Source organism: Colletotrichum aenigma, assembly GCF_013390185.1.
Source record: "Colletotrichum aenigma strain Cg56 chromosome Unknown KSG_Cg56_contig06, whole genome shotgun sequence".
Taxonomy (NCBI): Eukaryota; Fungi; Ascomycota; class Sordariomycetes; order Glomerellales; family Glomerellaceae; genus Colletotrichum; species Colletotrichum aenigma.
The window spans coordinates 2,766,624-2,789,702 of NW_023500912.1; the positions used below are offsets into that span (position 1 = coordinate 2,766,624).

The following is a 23,079-nucleotide window of genomic DNA, read 5'->3' on the forward strand; positions in this document are numbered from 1 at the left end:
TCGTTCGATGCTCCTTTTTGCGCGGTATCCAAGAGGTTATTTTAGATTTATTGGAAGATCATCGAGAATCCTTTAAACGGTGGATCTCTGCTGACGACACGGGGGCCCGACACAGAGCAGGTAAGGTACTCTGAAAAGCGGGGATGAGCTGTCCGATTCCGGCAAGTGAGGGGCAATATTCCAGCGCTCTGCCATCACTGTAAGATTAGTGATTCATGCGCCAACTGCTTTTTGGCTGGCGACCCCTCGACCCCTCGACGTCGCTTATCTAATCCTCGTCGTTGGGCGGGGGCACCTGGGGCAATACCTCCAAAAATATTGATTCACTCATGCCAGCTCAATTTCTTTGCCATCCACAAGCCCATCCACAGCCTCATCGCCAACGACCAGAAGACCATCAGGAAAAACAAGCACACCCACACATACACCAGCCGTGACGAGGGTGGTTTCCGAAAAAAGAACACATTGCGAGACCAGCTGCAGCAGAGCAATACGCCATCACCACCCATCTCAATCTCAATTCACTCCCGCGGCCTCGTCCCGCCTTAACCGAGCGACTGGGGGGGCCTTTGAGAGGGCATCTCGAATCGACAAAGTACCACCACCAGCAGCAGCAGCAATCTTTCTTGTCGGCCTCCTCTTTGGGACTTTTGTGCTAGCCGGAGAGCGGCACCGAGATCAAGCGGAGAAGCATCTTCAGGGCCACTGATTGCACTTGCTGGGGTGTCCAAAGACGTAACCCTGGAAGTCTTGAGAGACATCATCATAAAGACGAATCACCAGGAAGAGAAAGAGGAAAAAGTTGCGCATATCTTGACCACCATGGACAAAGATCTCGACAATGCGAACCCGACCATCCTGAGCGCGGCTCAGATGCCGACGCGTCAGACCAAGAGGATAGCGCCAAGGAAGGGCCCAGATGCCAAATATAACGATGTCATTCTGGCCAAACCTGCCTACCTGTCACGCCCTTTCTGCGATGACGACTCGTTATGGCCCGACAGGGACGTTGTTAATGACGACTTTGCTGAGGAGCCCATCGATGAGCAGGAAATCTACGGTGAGAGGCCTCTTTCCCCCTTTTTTTTCCCTCTACCTATTCATTGTTCTGTCACCCGCGTCTCATACAATCGTTTCCTTGCGTAAAGCAGAAAACTGGAAAGGTGCACCATGCCGAGTCTTCCAGACAAGTCCACTCGGAGTCATGGTCCACACGAGGGTAGACGAGGCAAGCGCCACGCGCTGCGGCCATGCCATACCACGAGACCGTTGGCCCCTCTTTACCATCGCGATGCATAGTCGCATTGATCTCAGTTGCTGCGTGATGCGTCGACGAGGATGCTCACCGTTGTGGGTTTCGCTTCCGCCTCCTCGCAAGGCGAGGAATGCCCATTCTTCTCTCTCCAGTTCGACCTAACGCCGAACCGCCGCGAATCCCCTGCCACACTTACCAGACCCTGTAGGGATCACGCAACTGACGTTTCATAGACTTGATATCTACCATCTCTGATCCAGAGCACCCCCTCTCTCTGGGCCAGCTGGCGGTCGTCAACCTTCCTGACATCTACATCAACCCACCTCCCTGTTCAGGACCGTCAGACCCCAATGCGCTGGTGCAGGTCAAGGTCGACTTGACGCCCACCGTATCACACTGCTCTCTCGCCACCGTCCTTGGCTTGGGGGTTCGTGTGCGTCTGGAGCAAGCGCTCCCCCCCAATTACCGCGTCGACGTCAGGGTCAAGGAGAACGCCCACGCCCAGGATGACCAGGTCAACAAACAGCTGAGCGACAAGGAGCGCGTCGCTGCCGCCCTGGAGAACGACACCCTCAGGGGGGTTCTGGACAAGATGCTCGAAACCTGCGTATGATCGGTGCGAATCCGTCACGGCTATCGGCGTATAACGTCGCAGACCTGCAGATTGCATATCGCCATCTGGGTCTAGGTTGAACATGAGATGGTAAAATGGCAAATTTATCCACAATCGACATTTGCTTGACAGCCGGAAATAAACTAGGAATCGTGTCTTTAAATAGGTGTGATCGACGCTCTGTACCTTTTTTTTTCTTGACCAAGGCATCGCCACCTTGGCAGGGGGATTATTAAGTATATCGATTTTTCTGCCATGGCAAAACCAGAAGACACTCACCCACCCAGCCCAGTATTGGCAACTCACATACCCAAGGCGGGATCGGCAGGTACCGTCATCCACCGACGGGTGCACAAAAAGGGTCCTTTTGCTTACGGGACTCGCATCCGCGGCGGCGGCGGCGCAGCCTTCTCCCCACCTGACGAAAGCTCGCAGGGTCTGGGCGGGATCGGCCAACGGTTCATGACTCTCGCAAGCCCGGCGGCCGTTTTCCGGGTAGGGCTGGGACGACGGGAAGAGGGGGAGGTTTCTTGCTGCTCTTCACGAAAATGTGCTCGGACTGTTTGCGTGGTGGTCCACACTACGTTTCCGTTACGGAAAAAATAGAGGAACTATGTCATGAGCAATATGATGGCTTTCCGAGCGGGATAATCTGTTCACACAAATTGTCGGAATGGGTAGTAGCAATAACACGTCGTACCTATCGAACAGCTAGCACATGTTTACACCGCCCATGTTCCCGTGCCCCTCCGACATGGTTGGAAACATTGTGCTTACCACCATCTATATCAACTGCCATATTATTGCATTCAATAGCCGAGCCAGAGGTATCATCCCTCTGGCTCGCTAACTGCCCACCGCGACAGCCGACGTGATTACCGGTTCAGGGTCTTTTTAACAAAGAGATAATGAAGTTTATCCCGCAAACATTCCGCACTAGCTGGCTGCTACTGCTGCTGCCGCCAGGGGACGACGACGAGAAATCGTTTCTCGGTATGCGGATCTGCAATAAGATGGATGGGCTTCGTCCAAGGCAATGGACCGTCCTGTCCAACTTCGCCTGCACCAAAAACTTGCATGGCGTTACATTTGTGGCGCTGGCCATGTCCTCTCGCTCCTGCCGCGCCCCTGCCCCCAACCCAACCCAACCACACGAGGGGGTAAGGTAGGTAGGTAGGCAAGTGTTTTGCTGCTGGGTGCAAGTCAGATCGAAGAACGGCATGGGGAGAAACCAACCACCAGCAGCGTTACATCTAGCAAACCACATCCTTTTGCTGCAGCGCAAGCAAGCCCACGGGCCGTAGGTAACGCTGCAATTGTTGGATTTCTTCCTTCACGCCCCCCCTTCTGGCGGCGCAAAACTCTAATACATAGTGCAGCAGTTGTAAGTTGCCCAAGGGTACGCAGGTTGGTTTTGCAGATCTACCGTGTAGGAGTGAGTGAATCCACGCACGGCACGACGAGCTAAGTTTCCCGTGCCTTGAACAGACAGAAGGGGACCACACGTACGGACGTATTATGTTTGTTGGGTCAGCTTCGTGGTTTACCCGGCCACGAGGCAATTGGTGGACGGAGGTCCCTCTTAGCTCGGGGTAGGTAAGGTAGGTCAGATACCTAGGGTTCGAATGAAGAATCCCCGTCCGATCTGCAACTCCCGAGCCCTCCGTGGCCCAAGCTCTTTTCCCTATTCTCATCGTCTTCGTCCACGGCTTCCCGTCTTGTTGGATTTGCTCTTTTCGTTCGCTTTTGGGGGGCTCGTCATGGCTAGCGACACTCGTCGTCGTCACGCTGTCACAGGTTCGATCAAGGAGGGGAGAATGCATTCTGGCCAAACATCGAGTCCGTGGCTGCGCCTCCACCACAGCGACAGGTCTGGATGCGCGGTTGCAGGGCCATGCCCAGCAGGAGTAAGCCGCGGGCCACACACACACCATCTAACGTCGATCGATCGTGTCCAATGAAGGCCACTCGGCGATATTGAGCTTGCGTCACACGGCATGCCCGTCGAGATTCGACGAGTACCAGAGGCGGCGGGCGGGATGCATCTTCAACACAGGGAGCCGCTTCCTCTCCCGTCTCCCGCCAGGCGCTGCAGCATCGCGACGATAACCTGACAAGCGTCCGACGTTGGAAGGTCGCATGGGGTTCTCTCGTTCTTTATCGGCGAGACGGCGACGAAGGCGATGGACGGGGAATGTGCGCTCAGCCACACAGCCTGAATCGGAAAGAGACAAAGATTACGCCCAATGAGGACATCTGTCAGGCTCAAGAAGGAAGTTCCCAACGAAAAATGCGTGTTCAACGGGGTGTGGGTTGGCATGTGCCGAAGGGGGGCCAGACAACCTCTCTCGAGGCGTCAAAACGGCAGGTCCCTGGGCCGGCAGGTAGGTAGGCATGATACGGTACTTTCTTGTCGTTGTTGGTGGTGGTGGGGGATATGGGGGCGGCCGGCCATCTGGGGTCGCGGCCAGGGCGGCGGCGTTGCAAAGAGGAAGGGCCTGGATCTTGGGATACGGAGGGTTGCGATGCATGGCGAGGTAGGTTTAAGGAGGTTGACTTGCAGCGACGAGTCCTTGCCAAAGTCGCATATCACATCATGTCTCTGATTCTGCAATGATTGGTGGGTGTGTGTTCAAGGTGTTGCTGTTGTTGTTGGAAAGCCTTCGTTGTGTGTTGTCGTGATTGCTTTCGAGTTTCCTCTAAAGGAAGGCTGAGAGTCTTGGAAACCCGGTCCGCGCGATTTGCCCACATGGCTCTTCGTCATCTACTACCCTACTCTTGATGCTGAAGATAGCGCAAGGCAAGGTACGCTTCTTTCGCAGAACCGGTCCAGTTGTCTTGTGTCTCTCTGCCGCTCTCTCACGCAATTCGTACCTAAGGATGCAAGTTGTCAAAAGTGCAGCTCACCCAAGCGGACGGCCGGAGCCCGCCGATCATCCATCCTTAACCCTGTCTCGTTCTTGTCTCTCTGCGTCGTCTAGCAGGACTTGGCGGCGAACCCTGGTTTTTGGTCGTTCATCGACACAACCTACGGATACAACGAAAGCTGGCAGAACAGAGTCTCGGTGAACTGTCCGGGCGATATCCCGCTTTACAAAACGGTACCGCGGTAAACCATGATAATTCCGCGGTAGTACCGCTGTCAAGTTGTCACTGCCGCCGCGCCAGGGCCACGACTCTCTACCGTCGGATTTCAATATACGTCGGGTGGCGGAAGAGACACACCCGTTTCCTCTTTCTAATCTTGTTTCTTTTTAATGTATCTTTGTCTGCCTGCTGCCAATGCGGCAGGGCGCAGGGCACGCGACACTACGCGCATGTTCACACGCATGTTCCGTTTCCAGGGGAAGTCCCATGCGGATCTACCATCTGCAGTTATGCGCTTACGACAAGTAAGGCGTCAACTTCAACTTGGCAAAGCAGTGACAACGACGAATACTGTGGCGTCGCATAACGCTCTTCATGGCTTTGCTTCATATGCAAAGGTAAAATAGTACTGCGTAGCAGCAACATGCAGCAAGGTAGACTTTTTCCGCGACATGGAAGTGCCAAACAAATACGTGTCGTTGTACCCTCCATGATGGTCTCAGCGTGGCGATATTCATGATTCGCAAAGAGCTGGGCGGGGGGAATACGTGGGCTGCTGGCGTCTGTCTCGTCGCCTCTGACACTTTACCCGCGCGGCGTTTACTACAGGATCCCTTGGAGACGAGCGCGCCAAAGAAAAAAAAATGTCACCTATCAAAAGGAAAAAAAACCTTCACGGTGGCTGCGCTAGATGAGCTCGCGTGGCTTAGAGTGGGCTCTCTCGAAGTCTACGATCTGGGCTTTTCGACATCTGCCGACCCGATGTTTTGCCAGTATGGATACCGGAATCGACCGTCTGAGCTCGAGAAGGCGACGTCAGTGGGGGGTTTTGAGGGGCAAAAGGGGGTGTGGTGAAGGGACCAGAAGGTTTTCCGGGTGTAGTTTGGCTTGTCTTTTTTTAAAATTTTGGTTCGGTATCCGTATTCTCGCGTGGGGTTTTTTTTTCCTCGTGCATGTATCTCGACATGGTGGTGTTGGTAGGGTCAAGGAAGTGAAGATATGGAGGCGACAGAAAGGTTTAAGACAAGGTAGCGTTGTACACTGAGCTGGAGGGTTGATCCCCGTCAGATACAGCCGCTCCAACAGACGGCTCTCGTTTAGAAGACGGCGCCGTTGATCAGAGATGTTTGTAGCGCCAATTGTCAATGTCAATCTTTGTCCAATTCAAGATTGCCGTTGATGGCACCCGAGACGAACTGTAACAAGTTCTAGCCTAAAGAGTCAACTGTTTCGGCGTTAGAGGAAGAGAGGGAAAGAGAGGGGTGGAATCTGGAGTAAAGTCGGTGTGCTGGGGTGTAACTCGCCAGAGAGGGGCAAAGAGTGGATGAGGGGGGCAAGACCAGGCAAGGTGAAAGTGAGGTGTCACGGTGTGTGGTTTTTCTTCGCCTTGTGCGACCTGGCTGACGGTGAGGGGAGGGGAGTGAGTTGCAGCAGAGATAAACCGGGGGATAGGGTCACCAGAAAGAAGATGGGGGGAAGAAATAAACTCCGCAATGGACGGCCCGATTGCGACGGCGACGGCGGTGGGGGGGAGGCTACTCCAGGTCCTGGTCCCCCCTTCCGGGTTCCGGGGGCTGCCGCAGGCGCAGGCGGTTCTTGGACTTGAGGAATGTCAGTGGAGGGAATTCGTTCGACGGCTAGACGAAAGGGACGAACACCCCCCGGTTGGTGATCGGCGCTCCGTACGGCCGGCCATGACGATGAGATTTGGAGTAGGGCGGGGGTTTCCCTCTGGACTTTGTTGAGGAATTGGGTGTGGTGGTCGGGGTCTCCAATTGATGGCCAAGAGATGAGTTCCGTACCTGGGCTGTATCACCCTCTGGCGTGCCATGTTTGTTCCGATAGCCCCGAGTACCAATACAATTCGAGCTTTGTTGACATGCGTCGTCGATTCTAAGATCTACGCCGTACAGCATTTTTAGTCCTTCGAGCTGTGCCCAAACGTGTGAATGAAGGCGGCAGCAGCGTTGGGTGGTATCATTTTCCGGGGTATGGAGCCAGGGACGTCTAAATCCGCTTTGTAAATCCGCGGCCTTTTCCTTCGTCCACTCCAAACAAGCTACTGGGTCTTGATCGACTGTATCGTGAAGCTCTGCTACGTGTGTGACCACTGCCAAGGGCAAAACGTCCAAAGGGGGCTCGTTTGGAGACAGATGTCACGGAGCTTTTTTCTCTAATGTTTAACTCGGGGGTTGTTTGGGGGCTATATATGGAGCTGTTTCACGATAGTTCGATCAGCCAAGAAGGAGGCTGGTTACGGAAGCGCCTGTTCCCGCGATGGGGCTCAAGTCGTCTTACCCACGAAACATCAGGCCAGGACAGAAAACATGAAGGATTCAGCCTGGAGCTGTCTTCTGACGTTCGGAAATGGCGGCTGCACGGGTGGAATTTGCTGGGGAGGTTCTCTACATTGACATGGGCTGCTTGCTCCGTCTTAGGGAGATTCGGTCAGGTGGATTCTTGTTACGGAAGAACATCAAGGACCCTGAGAGAGTGCTTCCGTACATGGACTAGCAAACCATCAACGTTCTCAGACACGGCGATGGCTTTCCCTGACTTACACCCAGGGGACCACGCCAATGCATGCAAAAGTTGAGTTCGGCCAGCGTCACTACGTGCAAACTCTAAGGAGGAAGGCTTCATTTGCTTTCATGGCACATTAGTCTGCTTGGTGCCGGTCCTGACGGCGTCCAAGTTGATGCAGTTGACTTTAATGTCTGCTGCCTAGCACCGAGCTGCTTGAGGCCCAACAGTTCTGAATTTGCTTGGGTAAGCTCTGTGACTGTTTCCTCAGAGAAATATGCTTGGCATCGCCGCAATACACGAGACTCATGAATCTGTTATGCGCCATTATCAAAGACATCAAGTTGGGGCAGGACAGTAGCTTGCGACATAGCAGTAACAACACATTTTCAACGTATGCCGAATCACAGTGAGTTCAGAGGGCATTTTCTACATGATTAGGAAGTAACTGGACTTGGAAGAGCACACGGCATAAAATAATATAAGTATGTTTTGTGATATGACGAAAACCGCATTTCTTTTACCGCCTCTGTGCCGCTGCGCCCGAAGAACACGTTTTGTAAACTTTCATCGCTCGATATCATTCGGAATAATGAGATGAAATGAAAAAAAGATGCGTTGTTTCTCGGATATTTGTTGTTGGAAGAGGACCTGACATCGATGGAGTTGGGCGAATAGAACGAACATACCGAAAACGTGATGATAGCCAGTAGAGTGATTGTCTTCGTTTGCAACTGACTAACCTAGAAAAAGTTGCTTCTTCTCTCTGGGAATTGAAACAAAAAAGCTATTAGCAGCTTGACTGGCAGTGATAGCACTGTTTAAGCTAGCTGTTAATGTTAGTTGAAGCCCAAGGGCGATCGTAACTCTCGATCTACACCACATACCATCAAAACATCGCACGCTGAATCTCACGATGCACCCATTGAAACCCACAACACCACACTAATACCAATCAAATGTTTCTCATCAGATGCACGAAGCATTTGGAAATTTCATAGAATTGCAGTTTTCCTCTGGCAGCCACAAGCCACGCCATTTGCCAGCTGCCCCATCAGAGCGGGACCTGCCACCTGCAAGCCGCACGCTAGGTGGGCTACATGAGTTCCTTGCCGGGGTGCGACTTCCAAGCAAGGACCCGGTCTTCTCCGGTTCATTCCCAATTCGCCCAGATCGTCTAGTTGGTTAGGATGATACGTTGTGGTCTCCGTCACTCAGCGATACCGTGTTGACGGCGGTTCGAATCCGCCTCTGGGCAGTTACTTTTTGTTCTTCTCGTGTCAATCGAGTGGTCACGCACGGTTGGGAATTCCACCGTCAGAGAAATGTTTGCTTCAACTTCTTCCTCCGGCTTCGGTTTTTGCCGATTCATGAGGGAGGTTCGCCAAAACTGACTAATGAGTCGAGTCAGTTAGAGAAACACGAGATTTTAGACGCCAAGAGGGTCTGGAGGAGTCCTCGTTCACCCCGTACATGCGCGTCCACGAGCACGTCCACCAACTCAATCTGGGATGAGCAATGCGCCACACACCTTTCACGGCATATCCGGGGTCGGGTCGCCGAAGCGGAGTAGATTGGGATCCGGCGCCCGCAAGTTCCCCGACAACAGCCAGATCCTGGGTTCCGTGAGGAGGCTACAGTTTTCAGCACGACATTTCTCGATTTGCCTCTCAACTCCAAATGGCCCGTGACCGCAACCAGAGCCATGCAATCCGAGAGAAGTCTCGTCGAGGTATCTATCTGATGGCCTCATGTAGACGTGAAAGATGGAGACCGTCCCCGTTTTTTTCTTGGTATACAACGGCCCGAGCACGTAGTGTCTCATGGGCGGCTCATCTATTAACAAACATTCTCACCAGATGCCTCGTACATGGGAGGCATCACTCCATCCTTCCATCCCCAAACGGCGACTTGCAGGATCGCAAGACCACATGTCCGTATGCACGTGCCAACTCCATCATTCTCGAATGGCTCGGCATCACAGCTGACGACGAGCTCCGCCTGCGGCTACCATACATCTTTCCTTCAACCCCTAGCCCCCTCATTCGCCAAGAATCTCGCTCTCGATGAGGCTCTTGTAGAACTCTGGTTCGAGGAAGGTGGCCACGCTAACGTCTTCGCTCAGGCCCTTTCTCCTCCTGGTCTTCAACACAAAGTCCCTAGCCGTAGCCTGCGCGCTAGCCGGCTGTAGAGGCCGGATGATGACCTCCTTGTCAAGAGGATCACCGGGCACAATACTCCAGCTGTCGAATGTCAGACTCACCATGGCCATGCCCTTCGTCTTGATGCGCAGATCTGTCTCGAAACCGAACGAGTCGATGACAGGAATGAGGCCGTTGACACGGTAAAGCGGCGTGCCGGCCACGGGGCCGTCCTGAAGAACGTGGCCACGGCGTCTGGCCAGCGTCGTGTAAACCTCCGTGGCCGAGTCCTGAGGTCCAGTCACAGAGACGGAGTACAGAGGCTCCATTAGTCTAGGTGAGGCCATCAGGAAGGAGGAGTAGCATGCTCGGCGGGAGGTGGGGATGATCTGACCGCCTCCCCTGAAGATGGCTTCCGAAGCCAACGACACATCGGTGATTCTGAACTTTGTATTTCGAATGGCTGTCACGATATTGAGTTAGCGTACCGGTGAGCAAGCAGAGGCTGGGAAGTGGTCTGATGTGGGGACAGAATTTCTGCTAAGGACCGTGCCCCCATCCCGGTCAACCAAAGAGAGGCATGGTTGTGGGAAAAGGGTTTCGTGCGTAGAAGCAGGTTTTCTTCTGACAGGTCGGGGTAGGTGATGGGCCTTTGCTGCTAATGCAAGCCATGCCTAGAACCCAACCCCAACCCCAGTTCCATGTGTTGGACCCTCCCGGGAGCTATTTCCGCCTGGTCGGGGACCAATAACGGCGCCTAGCGAGGGCATTGAAGGACGACACGAAGACAGGAGGCGAGGAAGAACAGGGGCAAGGAAATGGGGGAACTCACGCTCTTCACACAGGGGGCCTTCTCTGGTTGCCCAGCTGAATCCTTGGCGGATGGTCTCCTTGACCGTAGTCAGGAGCTTCTTGTCGACCTGCAGCTCGTTAGCCTGTTGGTTCCTTCAAAGGGGTCAGTCAAGGAAGCCACTGGGCCTTACCTCGGAGGGCAACGTGTCGTCTTGAAGGATGTTGGGTCCCATCTCATCAGGACCGAATGCCCAGATGCTTCTCGCCGCCAGTTTGTCCCAGCCGTAAGTTTCTTCGAAGTAGTTGGCCGTCTTGCGGATTGGATCCCGAATCTTGACCTTGCCGGACTCAATGTCCTCTGAGATGCCCTTGTCAAGCTGCTCGGCGACCATCGTGATCTTGTTCTTCTTGTTCGGCGTGATCGCATAGCACTTTGTCGCCGACTGCTCTACGACCGTCTCGCAGAACCGGGTGACGGGGTCGGACACCTTGATCTCCATATCGGCATACAGACGTCTTAAGTCGTGCAAAACACAATCCATGTACAGCTCGCCCGTACCCAAGACAATGTGCTCTCCTGACTCTTCGACCTTGGTAGTGATCAATGGATAACTCTTTTGAATTTTGCGAAGGCCGTCCAGCATCTTTGGCAGTTCTGAGGGGTTGATGGGCTCAACAGCTACCTTCAGGACCGACTCTGTGAAATGAGTGACGGGTTTGAAGATGTACACATCTTCGTCGTCCTCTAGCTTTGGGGGGAAGATCGTCGCCGTCTTGACGATCGAGTTGTCGACACCACTCAGCAGCACAAAATTGCCTGCTGGCACACCATCCGTGGGAATGTTGTACCTTGATTCGCCGATGAAAACATCTGATATCGTTGCCATTGCCATATCTTCGTCGTCGTCTGTAGAGTAGCCTTCCCCTAGGACTCTGACTTGTGTGTCGGGGCGAGCCGTACCACTCAAGACACGACCGAAAGAGTAGAAGCTCTTGGCATCTGCCGTGCTGAACAACTTGGAGACGTGAATCACAAGAGGCCCGTCCTGGTTGCAGGCCTTCATGGACCCGGCAACCTTAGTGTCCAGTGGTCCAGTGTAGTACTTCTCCAGGTATCTCTCAGCAGCCTCTTGCGGTGATGGGACGTGTCGCACAATCATGTCGACGAAGCCTGTTGAAGGACCGAAAAATTGTTCGCACACCAGCTTCAACAAGACCTTGGCATCGGCCTTATATTGAGATGGCTTAAGAGTGATGCCCAGTGTGCCCAATACTCTCTTCAACTCTTCAGGGGTGTCGCTGATGGTATGGGTGAAGATCTTGTAAATCGGTTCCAGAACGAACTTGACGAACGAACGGCTTGAGTGAGTCTCTGTCGGTTTCCTCGTGAAGTTGCGCTTCTCAGGGTTGAAGTAGATGTCTCCCCATAACCTCTTCGCGAAATCCTCGGTGTTGATACCGCCGTAAGTGTCGGTGTACATCTTCGAGAATGACTGCAGAGTGAAGCACCAGCCCATGTCGGTACAAGCGAAAAGAACATTTCCTTTCTCAGGACTGATCCGTTTCGTCTCGCCTTTGCCCGGGATCGTGTTCTCGATGACTGTGTTGACCTCCTCGATGACATGCTTGAGCTTGAAGTACGCGTCCTTAGGGGGCAGCTTCAGCTCAAGAACGAGGCGATCCATCTTGTTGATGATGAGCGTGAGCGGAATATCTTCCAAAACCGCGTGCTTGATGATCTGCTCTGTGTTGACCTGAACGCCTTCCACCACATCAACGACCAAGCAGACACCATCCGCCAATCGCAAGCTGGCCGCCACCTCGTCGACGAAGTTAACGTGGCCCGGCGTATCAAGAATATTGACCAGATGCGACTTGCCCTTTGTGCTTTGGAGCACCAGGCTCATGGGCGCCGCTTTGATCGAAACTCCTCTCTCCCTCTCGACTACGTGGACGTCGGTGTATCGAAGCTGCTCGTCTCGGTTCTTGCCAACGCGGCGCTCCAGTCTGTCGGTAATGTCATGGGTTTCGAGGACCAGCATGTCCATGAACGCTGTCTTGCCGTGATGGAGATGTCCTGCCAGCGCCACATTTCGTATTTGATCGGGGAAGTTCATCAGGTCGGTCATGAAGCTGCGCTCGAAGAAAACGGGTGGCAGATCGGTCTCCTCGATGTTGAACTTCTTCTGCTCGACAGGAGCAATGATGGGCTGCGTAAGAAGCTGCTCGTCCTCCTCCCTAACTAGAACTTCGACCTCGTCTCCGTATACTTGTTGCGCCGTGGGATAGTACTGTTTGTCTTCGTGCAGGATGATCGCATTCGACGGGCCGTCGTCTGTCATCATGTCAGCATCAACTTCACTGGAGAACAATGCAGAGTAAATACCATCGATCTCCATCAGCTCCTGGCCCGTAGGCGCAGGTGCCTCGCTCGCATCGTCTCCATAGTAGTCCGCATCCACGCCCCTTTCAGACGCCTCTTCAGAACCGACATCCTCGCCGATGAAGTTACCGAACCTGTGCAGGAAAAGTTAGTCTCATGCCAAAGTCGAAGTGAAGGGGAAAAGACATACTCATCGTATAGGTCGTCCATTGTGGCGTCTAAATGCTCGGGTGGAGTTGGTCGTTGCGGTTTGTCTAATGACGATAAATCTCGACCCAGTCGCGGTCGCAGTCGCAGAGTCGCGCCTAGAATGACCCTGGCCTCACAAACTTTCTTGCAAGGCTGCGGTGTGGCTAGTGCACACGTGTGGCTGCGAGGCTGGAACACTGCTGCGATATGCTTACTCCCTGGCTTCGCTTCTCGCGCTAGGGAAGCAGGTACACTAGGACCGGCAGGGGGTCAGTGCTTCCTGATAGCTACTGCGCCACAGGGACCCGGACGGGACACCGCAACGTCCCAGCTGTGCTAGGGTCCGGTCGGAGCAACCCCACCAAACATCAGAAAAGGCGGCGGTGGGAGGGGTGGATGATTAGAAGCACGTCTTCCTAATAAGTGACCTGCCGCCCAACAAAATTGTTTGCTTCAATTTGTTCGCTTGCTCTCTCCAGGTCACACATAAACAAGACGGTCCCCCGGCTCTGTCCTCGACACAATCTTCTATTCTACAACCACCTCGAGTCTCACTTGCACGACATTCACAATGGCCAACCTTCCCCCCGTTTACATTGTTTCTGCCGCCAGAACCCCCGTCGGTTCGTTCCTTGGGTAAGTCTGGACCCTACTCCGTCGGAGAAGAAGAAATGTTCACCGCCTGGATCGAGAAGCTAACGTTTTGCCTTGGACAGCTCTCTGTCTAGCCTGAGCGCCACGCAACTGGGTTCCCACGCCATCAAGGGTATGTAAATGTCTTATCAACGGTCCGGAGCAAGCGCGGGGCAGTCCACCGCTAACCCCTCGTCAATAGCCGCCGTCGAGCGTGTTCCCCAGATCAAGCCCGAGGATGTCGAGGAGGTCATCTACGGCAATGTCCTGTCCGCCAAGTATGTCTGATATCACGGATAAGCTGCAAAGCTGCAAAAACAAACGAGATGTTGACCACCCATCGCTATCTAGCCTCGGACAGGCCCCCGCCCGCCAATGTGCTCTCGGAGCCGGCCTCTCTCAGGGAGTCGCCGCCACGACCGTCAACAAGGTCTGCGCCTCCGGCATGAAGGCCATCATTCTCGGCGCCCAGACCATCCTCACCGGCACCGCTGACATCGTCGTCGCCGGTGGCACTGAGTCCATGACCAACACCCCCCACTACCTCCCTGTCCTCCGCAACGGTGCGAAGTACGGCAACCAGACCCTCGTCGACGGTGTCCTCCAGGACGGTCTGACCGACGCCTACGGCAAGAAGGAGCACATGGGCATGGCTGCTGAGCTTTGCGCAAAGGACCACGACATCACCCGCGAGCAGCAGGACGAGTACGCCATCAACACCTACAAGAAGGCCCAGGCCGCTACCGAGGCAGGCATCTTCTCCAAGGAGATTGCCCCCGTCGAGGTCTCTGGTGGCCGCGGCAAGCCCGCCATCACCGTTGACCGTGATGACGAGGTCAAGAACCTCAACGAGGCCAAGCTTAAGGCCATGCGCCCCGCCTTCATTCCCAACGGCGGTACCGTCACGGCCCCCAACGCTGCCCCCCTCAACGACGGCGCCGCCGCCGTCGTCCTCATGTCCGAGGCCAAGGTTAAGGAGCTCGGCGTCACTCCTATCGCCAAGATTCGCGGCTGGGCCGACGCCGCCCGCGAGCCGGAGCGCTTCACCATCGCCCCCGCGCTGGCCATTCCCAAGGCCATCAAGCACGCCGGCCTCACCGAGAAGGACGTTAACTTTTACGAGATCAACGAGGCCTTCTCCGTTGTCGCCCTCGCCAACATCAAGCTCCTGAACCTCGACCCTGAGACCGTCAACGTCTTCGGTGGCTCCGTCGCCATTGGTCACCCTCTGGGCTGCTCCGGTGCCCGCATCGTCACCACCCTCACCACCGTTCTCCGCGAGAAGAAGGCCAAGATTGGTGTTGCCGGTATCTGCAACGGCGGCGGCGGCGCCTCTGCCATTGTCATCGAGAACCTGCAATAAGCTGCGCAAAGCACATGCTAAACTGCAAACGTTCTCGGAGCTCCGAGCTGGTGCGGGTCTGTAATTCACTAGAGAGGACCTTGAATTCACTCGGAGAACGTGGGGACTGGCTGCATGGCGGGGCTTTCCTGAGCTGAAGAAAAAAAAAACCAGGCCACGACCCCTCCATCAAGCACAGGTGCCGCAACTTGCGCGCGCCGCGCCGCCGGCCATGACTCCCCCGGCCCGTTTCTGCAGATTATTTGACGCACCAAAAAAGAAGGAAGATGGTCACATTTGGTTCCCGTATCATCCTCGCGGCAAAAAAAAAGTTTCAGTATACCAGCGTTTTAGATATAACGCATCGGGCCACCTCGTTGCAGATTTTTTTACCTAATATCACGAATCAGACGACTGCATCTTTTCCCAAAAGCTTCCCATCTTCCGTGATCTGCACCTTTTTTCTGCGGCTAGTTCCTGTCGTGATACTCCACCTGCGTCGCATCCTGACATGCGTGGCAGTGCTGCTCGAGTTATCAGATTTTTTCGATAATCAAGTTCGTGGGGTGGAGGGGGGAGGCAACGGATCCAAACCGAGCGATGAGACCTTATTTGGTGTCGCGACATCGGCCGAGGTGGACCACACGTCCAAGGATCACTCATCTCATGGGGATCACTAATCTCTTGCCGCGGGAGGATTCGCAGTGTCCGTCGTATGCATAACTCTTTTGTGCAACTATGGTAACTATTGTACATCGAGGGAGTAGTGAAGGAAAGGAAAAAGAAAAAGAACTGAAAGACAACTAAGTATCCCTCCAGCTGAGAAGACCGCCTCCTTTTTTTCTTGCTCTCCCTCTCTCCCTACCCATCACCTCAAGGCGCGGTACAAACAGAAAAACGAAGAAATGAAGTAAAACGCCAATGACCCAATCCCACGCCATGCCAAAACCCCCCGGCCAAAAAGAATTAGGCGGGATGAGGGTTATTTAAAGATAAATCCATGTGAGCCCTGGGTAACATGGCAGCCAGCCATCCAGCACCGCTATGCCGCCTGGTATCTTCGTAATTGTGAAATGCATTCTTCACCCAGTCCCCTTCCTTTCCCACAAGACACATCTGTCCTCCCGGAATCCGCACGTGGCCGAGCGTTTGCAGAGTTGTTTCAATCCGCAGTGTCCATGGCGTCGCCAGCCTCAGAAGACGGGAGAACGCCCTCCTTAAGCCACTTTGACCAGCCCTCATTGGACTTCTGCACGTCCGCCTGGCTCATGCCCTTCATCCACGGGCTGTTAAAGACAAACTTCTCACGAAGTTTGGTGTCGCGCTTGTTGCTTGCGTTCTTGAGTCTCTCGAGATGGCGCTCCCGAGCTTCCTTCTCCTTGGGAATGTTGTCATAGACAAAGTACTCAGACGTACCTGCCTTCCAGACCATCTTGCTCGTGTTGAGGCAGATGCTGATAGAAAGGTCCTCATCATACGAAATCGGCTTGGGGATCTGGCTTTCATCGAACTTCTCGTCGCTGGCTGGCAAGTTCCTGGCCAGGACAGCCTTCTGAAGCTTGTGGCGAGGCACACCTTCGGTCGGCTCGACTTGGATGAAGGACGAAATGTAATATTGCCAGCGGTCTTTTGCCTTCATCTCGTCCATGTAGAATGTCGTGTCTTCACGTTGAAGCCAGCGAACAGTCGCCTCAGTCTTTTGCGGGAACTAAATTTTGGTTAGATGGCGATGAAACCCGTTGTTGAATCAGACTTACCCAGCAAATGACAAACATCTCTCCATCCTTGACGCATTTCTCCGCATACTTCCTGGCGGCGATTTCGGCCTGGTAGTTGGTCTCGTCCTTCTCGCGGCTGTGAAGATATTGCTGGATCAAATCCGGTGTCTTCTCCTTGGCGTCAGTGCTACTGCAGGTCAAGGCTAGACGGCAGAGAGTCTTCAAGAGGTCCTGAATGGTGTAAAGCTTCCACCCGCTCTTGAGGTAGTAGTGGCGCAGTACATCCTGGTACTTGACCTCGTCAATGTCGCCGGCAATGTACTCCTCCACTAGGTCGAGAGTCTTTGGCCAAAACGTTGAAGCATCATCCTGAGGACTAAAGTAGTTCAGGGTGTTATCTGCCAACCCAATGTCCTTGGCAGGACGCGGCCGGCTTTGGCGATTGATCTCCTCGATGACGCTTTCTTTGCTCTCCTTCACGTCTCTCAGCCTGGTGTAAACAGTCTGAAAGACGTTGAAGAAGACGAAGATGGTTTGGTTGCAGAAGAAGTTGTACCATGGCCTGGAAAAGAAGCCATCTGCCTTCAACTCGCCGTCCGCAGTCAACAGAGTATCGTCGCCTGTGGTGACGATTGGCTGAGGAACGATGGGCATCCAGCGCTCATTGGACACTTCCGGTCCAGCACCCTCTTCGGGTGCATCGGGCATCTCTTCTTCGTTGGCAGAACCAACTTCAGGAGTAGTTTCCTTGCTACCAGATGCCGCACTTCCCTCCTTCTGCCCGCGAGGCTTGGAGCCATTACGTCCAGGATCCAGAACGCCACGAAGCAAGTCACCCCTTCTACCGGTACGGCGGCTGCGGCCGTTGGTCAACTCCGCCGGGACAGACTCTTCGTTATCATCCTCTTCCGAGACATCCTGCAGTCTGGGTAGGCGTCCCTCGATTTCCTCTTCAGGAATATCGAAGAAGGCGGGGATAAAGGTCTCAAAGAATTCCGTGATGCGTTCCTTTTCGGGCACGCTGTGCTGGCCGCTGCTGACGGTGTAGAGCATCATCAGACGGAGAAGCTCGATGACAACCTTCTTGTCTGAGAAATCCCAGACGAGCTGGTGGCGTGGGGCCTTGCCCTTCAGGCTGCGCTGACGTTTCTGCTCTTCAGCCTTCGTCTTGATGACGTCGACGAGATGCTTGGCAGACAGATTTCTCTTGTCATTTTGCTTCACCAAGATACCCATGTGGTCAAGACTCTTGAGATGCATGTTCTCAACTTGCGCGTGCCACACCTTCTCCCACTCACGCTGCGAGAAGCGCCACTCCTCATCCTTTTGCTTCATGCGAGTCAAAACTATCGGAACCACATTGAGCGGGTTCGAGAACAAATCGTTGACGACCTCAGGACCCTTATCACCGTAGATCTTTTTGCAGACGCGCTTGAACACAGACGTACTGTGGCCGGCCAACGCCTGCGGCATCTGGAAATGCTCACGCTCAACTGGCGACATGACGCTGATTTGCTGAGCAACAGGCTCCAAGAGCTGGATGCATTTCAAATTCGCCTCAATGTTGAAGTCGTAATCGTGACGTTCTTCCTCGATACGGTGAAGGCCTTCTTCAAATCCGTTCTTGCGGTGGGCAACGAATCCTGAGTCCTCGGAGGCCCACGTAGGGTGAGAAGCCCAATCGTCGTTCAAGACGGAGTTGCAGAGTTCGTCGCGACCGCTGCAGGGTTTGAGTCGTTCCTATTCAAGAGTCAGCACAGGCGCAGGTTCTTTTTAAATTTGACACATACCCGCTTTGGCAGGAGACGGTAGCTAGGACCGTAGCCGCGGCAGTTGCTCAAGGAAACCTTGCCGCTCGGCGGGGCAGGGCGGTTGTCGACGACCTCATCATGCGGCTCATACTTCAGGAAAGCCTTCCAGAATCCCATAAGTTCAGGGTTGGCAGCAAAGAAGACACTGCCCTTGTGGAAGACCGTGTTGCGATCGATGATGGATTGGCTGAACAAGTTGCAGACTTTGAGGAACTCGTTGAAAGCTGTCTTATTGCCAAGATACTTCTTCACCTTCTCAAAGAAGGCGATCTCGTCTGAGTTCGACGTGGTAGCCGTAGGCGGTCCGAGAGGCTCAGGTAGGATCGGCGTCAACGTCGGCTCGACCGCTGGCGCATCAGCAGTCAGAGCCTTATTGTGTGCAAGCTTCGCTCGCTTGTTGTTCGCGCTGGTTGGGGGAGCTGCGCCGGGTGCGGCTCGCATCACTGGGGGTGGCACTTCGGAGACGGCAGGCGCGGGAACAGGCGTCTGCTTGTCGGGTCTTGGGCGCTTCTTGTTATTCTCCTTGGAAGCACTCGGGGGTGCGAAGCTGCCCAACGGGGGCATCTTTTGTGCACCCATGGGCTGCGGAGTTTGGTTCGGACCAGGACCAGGCGGTTGTTCCTCTCCTGGACGGCCAGGTGTACCCTTCGCTTGGCCGGCGGACTCGGGCAAAAACTGCTTGAAATCTTCCAGCAGGTCCGGTGCGGTGTGGAACAAAGTAGTAACTTGAGCGTACACGTCCTGAATAGGCTTCTGTTCGCGTTGGTAGGTTTGAAGGATCTCGAGGAATTGTTTGTAAATTTCTGGCTTGTCCTGGAAGCGATTCTGCAGCGTGGTTAGCGCGCGAGGTCTCAGAATTCGACGCGGCGGTGGTGGGTGGATTTTGCAGGTAAACTTGCCTTTATTTTGTTCACGTAGCTAATCGCGTGGTTGAACTCGACAGGACCGCGGCGTTCAAGGTTTGCCTGCTGTTGTTGCTGCTGGCTTGCGTTGCCGTTGACGTTTGCGGGTCCGGTGACCGGAGTAGGGGTATGCGCGTTGCGAGGCGGCTGTTGAGAGTTGGCAGGGTGCGCACCTTGAGCTTGAGGGCCACGCTGCTGAGCACCCTGAGCCTCAAAGGCAGCAGCCAGATTCTGAGCCTGCTGGCCAAAACCACCAGGGCCGTTCTGGACAGGCGTGCTGAAGTTGGCCTCGGGACTCTCGATACTGTGCTGAGGCTGCTGCTGTTGTTGCTGCCAATTGGGGCCGCGCTGGGGAAAGAGCGATTGCGAAGCGCCTCCAGGATGCGCGTGTCCGCCATCGACCTGCGCGCCCCGGCCAGCGATCGATTGAACCGTCGTACCCATCGGTGTCGTTACTCTGATGGTATTCGGATCGTTACCAGCGCCGCATTCGATTCGGTAACCGGGCGGCAGGAATGTGTTGAAGCCCTGGATTAGATTGGGATGGCCGGCGAAAAGCTCCGAGACACGATTGATGACACCGGGAGTATCAATGCTACTATCGTCAGTGATGCCACGGTAAAGGAAGATCTTCATTACACGTACGCCTGACTCTTGAAGTCTTTCATGATATCAAGGAATCGATTGTAGACATCCGGCTGATCGTGGAACTGCACCTTGACCTGGTCCAGATACGTCAAGGCATCCTGTCAGACATCGTCAGCGCATGATCTTAGTCGCAACCCCTACAGGCCGAAATCCAAGCGTTACTTGAACCATGCCGTGCTCTCCCATCGCCATCGCGGAGGATGCATTCGATTGTTGGATTACGAAGGGAGATGAGATAATGAAGCGACAGAAGTGATTACAATCGGATGAAGTGTACACGCGAAAGACAAAGGCGGAATACGAGGCGAGGCGAGGCGCGAGACCCTGGGCGACAACGGGAATGTGCACGCGGGGCGGCCATGCATCCTGCCTGACCTGCGCCGTATCGGCGCACCAGCCCACACTGGTTTCCACTTTGGATGGTCAAGCCACAGGTAGCAGGCGCGCCAACAAATGGTGTCTTCTGGTTGAGCGAAATTCATAAAGCAAATTTAGACTTACGTTCAAAATTGGCTGCTGGCCATGGGCAATGCCGCCCTGGCCTTGCTGCTGCATCTGGCCTTGGCCTCCAGCAGCGCCAGCGCCGGCGCTGCTACTGTTACCGCCGCCGCCGCCGCCAAAGGGACCTTGTTGCATCGGTGGTTGGCCTTCGCGTTGTTGGAGCGGTCCGCCGAAGACAGGGGGGCCTCCGTTGGCGGCCCCCAGAGAGTTGCTCGGGGGCCCGGTCGTGTGTGGGATGGGGGCGAACATCTGATGCTGGGCATTCGGGTTGTTCGGGCCACCGTGTTGCGGCGGCCTGTTGTTGTCGGGCTGAAGGGGGCCGCCGAAATTTGCGCCGGGACCGGCTGGGGCGCCGAGGGGCATAGGAGGACCGGAGGAGCCTGAGCCGTGGTTTGCCAGCAGACCGCCAGGGCTGTGGATTGCGCCCATGGCGCGTGATGCGACGGGCTGGTGTATTGGGATCGAGCCGGCATTGCTGTGATGGGGAGGTCCGGCAGGATAGCCCTCGCGAAGTCGTCTTTCGGCTTGTTCCTGTTCGTGTCGCTCTTGTTCACGTCGCTCCTTGTCGCGTCGTTCCATCCTTTCGGCCTCCATGGCCATCAGGCGACGGTTCTCCTCCATGGGATCAAGAACGCCCTCTCCGGCGGGTTTCCCGCTCATCATCCTGAGATCGATCGTCTTCTGAGAATGCAAAAGTTAGCGACGCGAATGCGGGAGGATAGCGAGACAGGAGGGGCTGTGGAAGTTGGCGCAAGCGTCCCAAGAGGGGGGGGCTGGATCGTCAACCGCGCAAGCTTTGCTGCGTCGCCCGGGAGCTTAGGGGAGGAGGATTGCGCACTGGTCGAGCGAGACTTACAGACTGATGATACTGTAGCTAATTCTCTGTCTACATGAGGATCAGGGGGATGGGTCTCGGGAGGCGGGAATGAAGATCAGGAATAACGTCACGCTTGGAAAATTCGTGATGAGCTTGCACCTTGCTCAAACCCCTTCCTGGTTGATTGGAATGAGAGAGCCTGCCCGGGTGCGGCTTTTGCCGTATCACGTGGAGATAAGAATCTTATCAACAAGCTCTGTGACCCGCTAACCGGATTTGGAGCAGTAGCGATTTCATCTGATGTTCCCGTTTTTTGCCGCGGATACGCGATGCTTCCGATTTGCTTGGTTGTGACGTAAAATGCCATGACGACAGCCTCACTCTATGCCGTGTAACGATAAACGTATGCTCTGGTTCCCTGAAGATGCGTGCTCCACCAGCTTGCCCGTGGCTTGAGCCCTTGGAGATGCATCGCTCACATTTCGTCGTGTTTGCACCGGCGACGTCCGCCTCATTGTCTCCCGCACCTCGGCGCGCAAAGAAGCACATGATATAAATATTCCATTGATTTGTAGACTGCGGGTATCCAATCATTCTCTCATCAGTCGTCCTACTCATACCTGGACCTGCCAGCTCACGTCGCGCATTCCTCAGACATAGTTGCGGACTTCCTTGATGATCCACTGCGCACCAATCAGTCTTGTGATCCGGAGCGCCTAGGTTGGCTTGCTGGCAAATTGGAAAACTTACCACTTCACCATTAGCGACGGCGCTTGCGACGTTGACAACCTCGATGTTGCCAGGCTGGATCTGAGGGTACACTCAGTAATTGCGCAAAACAAGCAGTGAAACAGGGAACTCACAAATTTGGTGCCGTCCTTGCTCTCCCACCAGATATCTCTATCATCACCTATCGCCTTGGCCTTGTGGTTTTCGGGCCATGGGCTGACGGTGACCATGTGCGCCTCAACAAATCTGCGAATGTTTCTCTGCGCTCTCTCTTGCCCATCACCACCCTCATAGGCGCTTTCGCCAAAGTGCTGGTACTCCTTGGGGTCTTCCCAGGGCTTCCGCGGCAAGTTCTCGACGGCGGAGTTAAGCGGCGCAAGCACCGTTGTGTTCTGAGTCTGGTCGTCTAACCTGCGAGAAGCTGATTCAATGTCGCGAGTGAAGCTGGCGAAGACGTTGATGCTCCTGTCGCGGCCCATCACATCGGAGAGCCTGACGCCGTCCTGTGCCGGAGGCGGCTGGGAGTCGGAGGGGTCTGAGGGCGGCATGGCTGGGCCGATAGGGTTCACGGGGGCGAGCGGCTTCTGACGGAGAATGCGGGGAGCGTACGGACCGGAGCGTTCAACGGGCAAGGTCATCAACTGCGCCGTGGCTACGGAACATGATAGGAGAACAAGAAGGGTGGTTGACCGTTTCATGATGCTTTCAGGGCCGGATATCTAATGGTCAGATCAGAAAAAGGAATGTCCCAAGCGGTTCTCACGGAGGCAAGTGCACTGGCAGCAAAACTGGTTTGAGCCTCTGGTGGTGCACGTCACTGCAACGCAGTCTGGAAAGGTGCTTGGCGGCGGCTCCTTACGCAGGATGATGCGGCGGCTGGATTCTCCACGGGACCAGAATTTTGGAAATCTGCAGGTCTTGATTGGCTGCATGTCTCATGACATCACCTAATCTGCTGTGTTCAGTGCCTTCCGCCTGCTGTTGCGCCTGCGACG

At 54.7% G+C, this 23,079-nt stretch overlaps 4 protein-coding genes across 4 annotated transcripts; 2 read left to right on the forward strand and 2 right to left on the reverse strand.

Moving 5' to 3' along the window:
* Window positions 1-822: 822 nt before the first annotated feature.
* On the forward strand, window positions 823-1,868 carry CGCA056_v009787 (MIP18 family protein; the record flags this gene model as incomplete). The annotated part of the gene is made up of 2 exons (XM_037325034.1): window positions 823-1,060; window positions 1,489-1,868. 2 exons carry the CDS (start codon window positions 823-825, stop codon window positions 1,866-1,868), a joined length of 618 nt encoding a protein of 205 aa, XP_037176652.1.
* Window positions 1,869-9,519: 7,651 nt separating this feature from the next.
* Window positions 9,520-13,004, reverse strand: cwf10 (Pre-mRNA-splicing factor cwf10; the record flags this gene model as incomplete). Its single annotated transcript, XM_037325035.1, has 5 exons — window positions 9,520-10,082; window positions 10,452-10,539; window positions 10,603-12,746; window positions 12,798-12,928; window positions 12,985-13,004. The coding sequence occupies 5 exons, from the start codon at window positions 13,002-13,004 to the stop codon at window positions 9,520-9,522; spliced, it is 2,946 nt and encodes a 981-aa protein (XP_037176286.1).
* A 550-nt stretch (window positions 13,005-13,554) lies between these two features.
* PACTA (Acetyl-CoA acetyltransferase IA) lies at window positions 13,555-14,979 on the forward strand (the record flags this gene model as incomplete). The annotated part of the gene is made up of 4 exons (XM_037325036.1): window positions 13,555-13,619; window positions 13,700-13,749; window positions 13,819-13,894; window positions 13,968-14,979. The coding sequence occupies 4 exons, from the start codon at window positions 13,555-13,557 to the stop codon at window positions 14,977-14,979; spliced, it is 1,203 nt and encodes a 400-aa protein (XP_037176660.1).
* Window positions 14,980-16,120: 1,141 nt separating this feature from the next.
* Window positions 16,121-22,632, reverse strand: pst1 (Paired amphipathic helix protein pst1; the record flags this gene model as incomplete). Its single annotated transcript, XM_037325037.1, has 8 exons — window positions 16,121-16,666; window positions 16,716-18,416; window positions 18,467-19,312; window positions 19,402-19,984; window positions 20,035-20,135; window positions 20,539-21,219; window positions 22,106-22,165; window positions 22,219-22,632. 8 exons carry the CDS (start codon window positions 22,630-22,632, stop codon window positions 16,121-16,123), a joined length of 4,932 nt encoding a protein of 1,643 aa, XP_037177255.1.
* Between the last annotated feature and the right edge of the window lie 447 nt (window positions 22,633-23,079).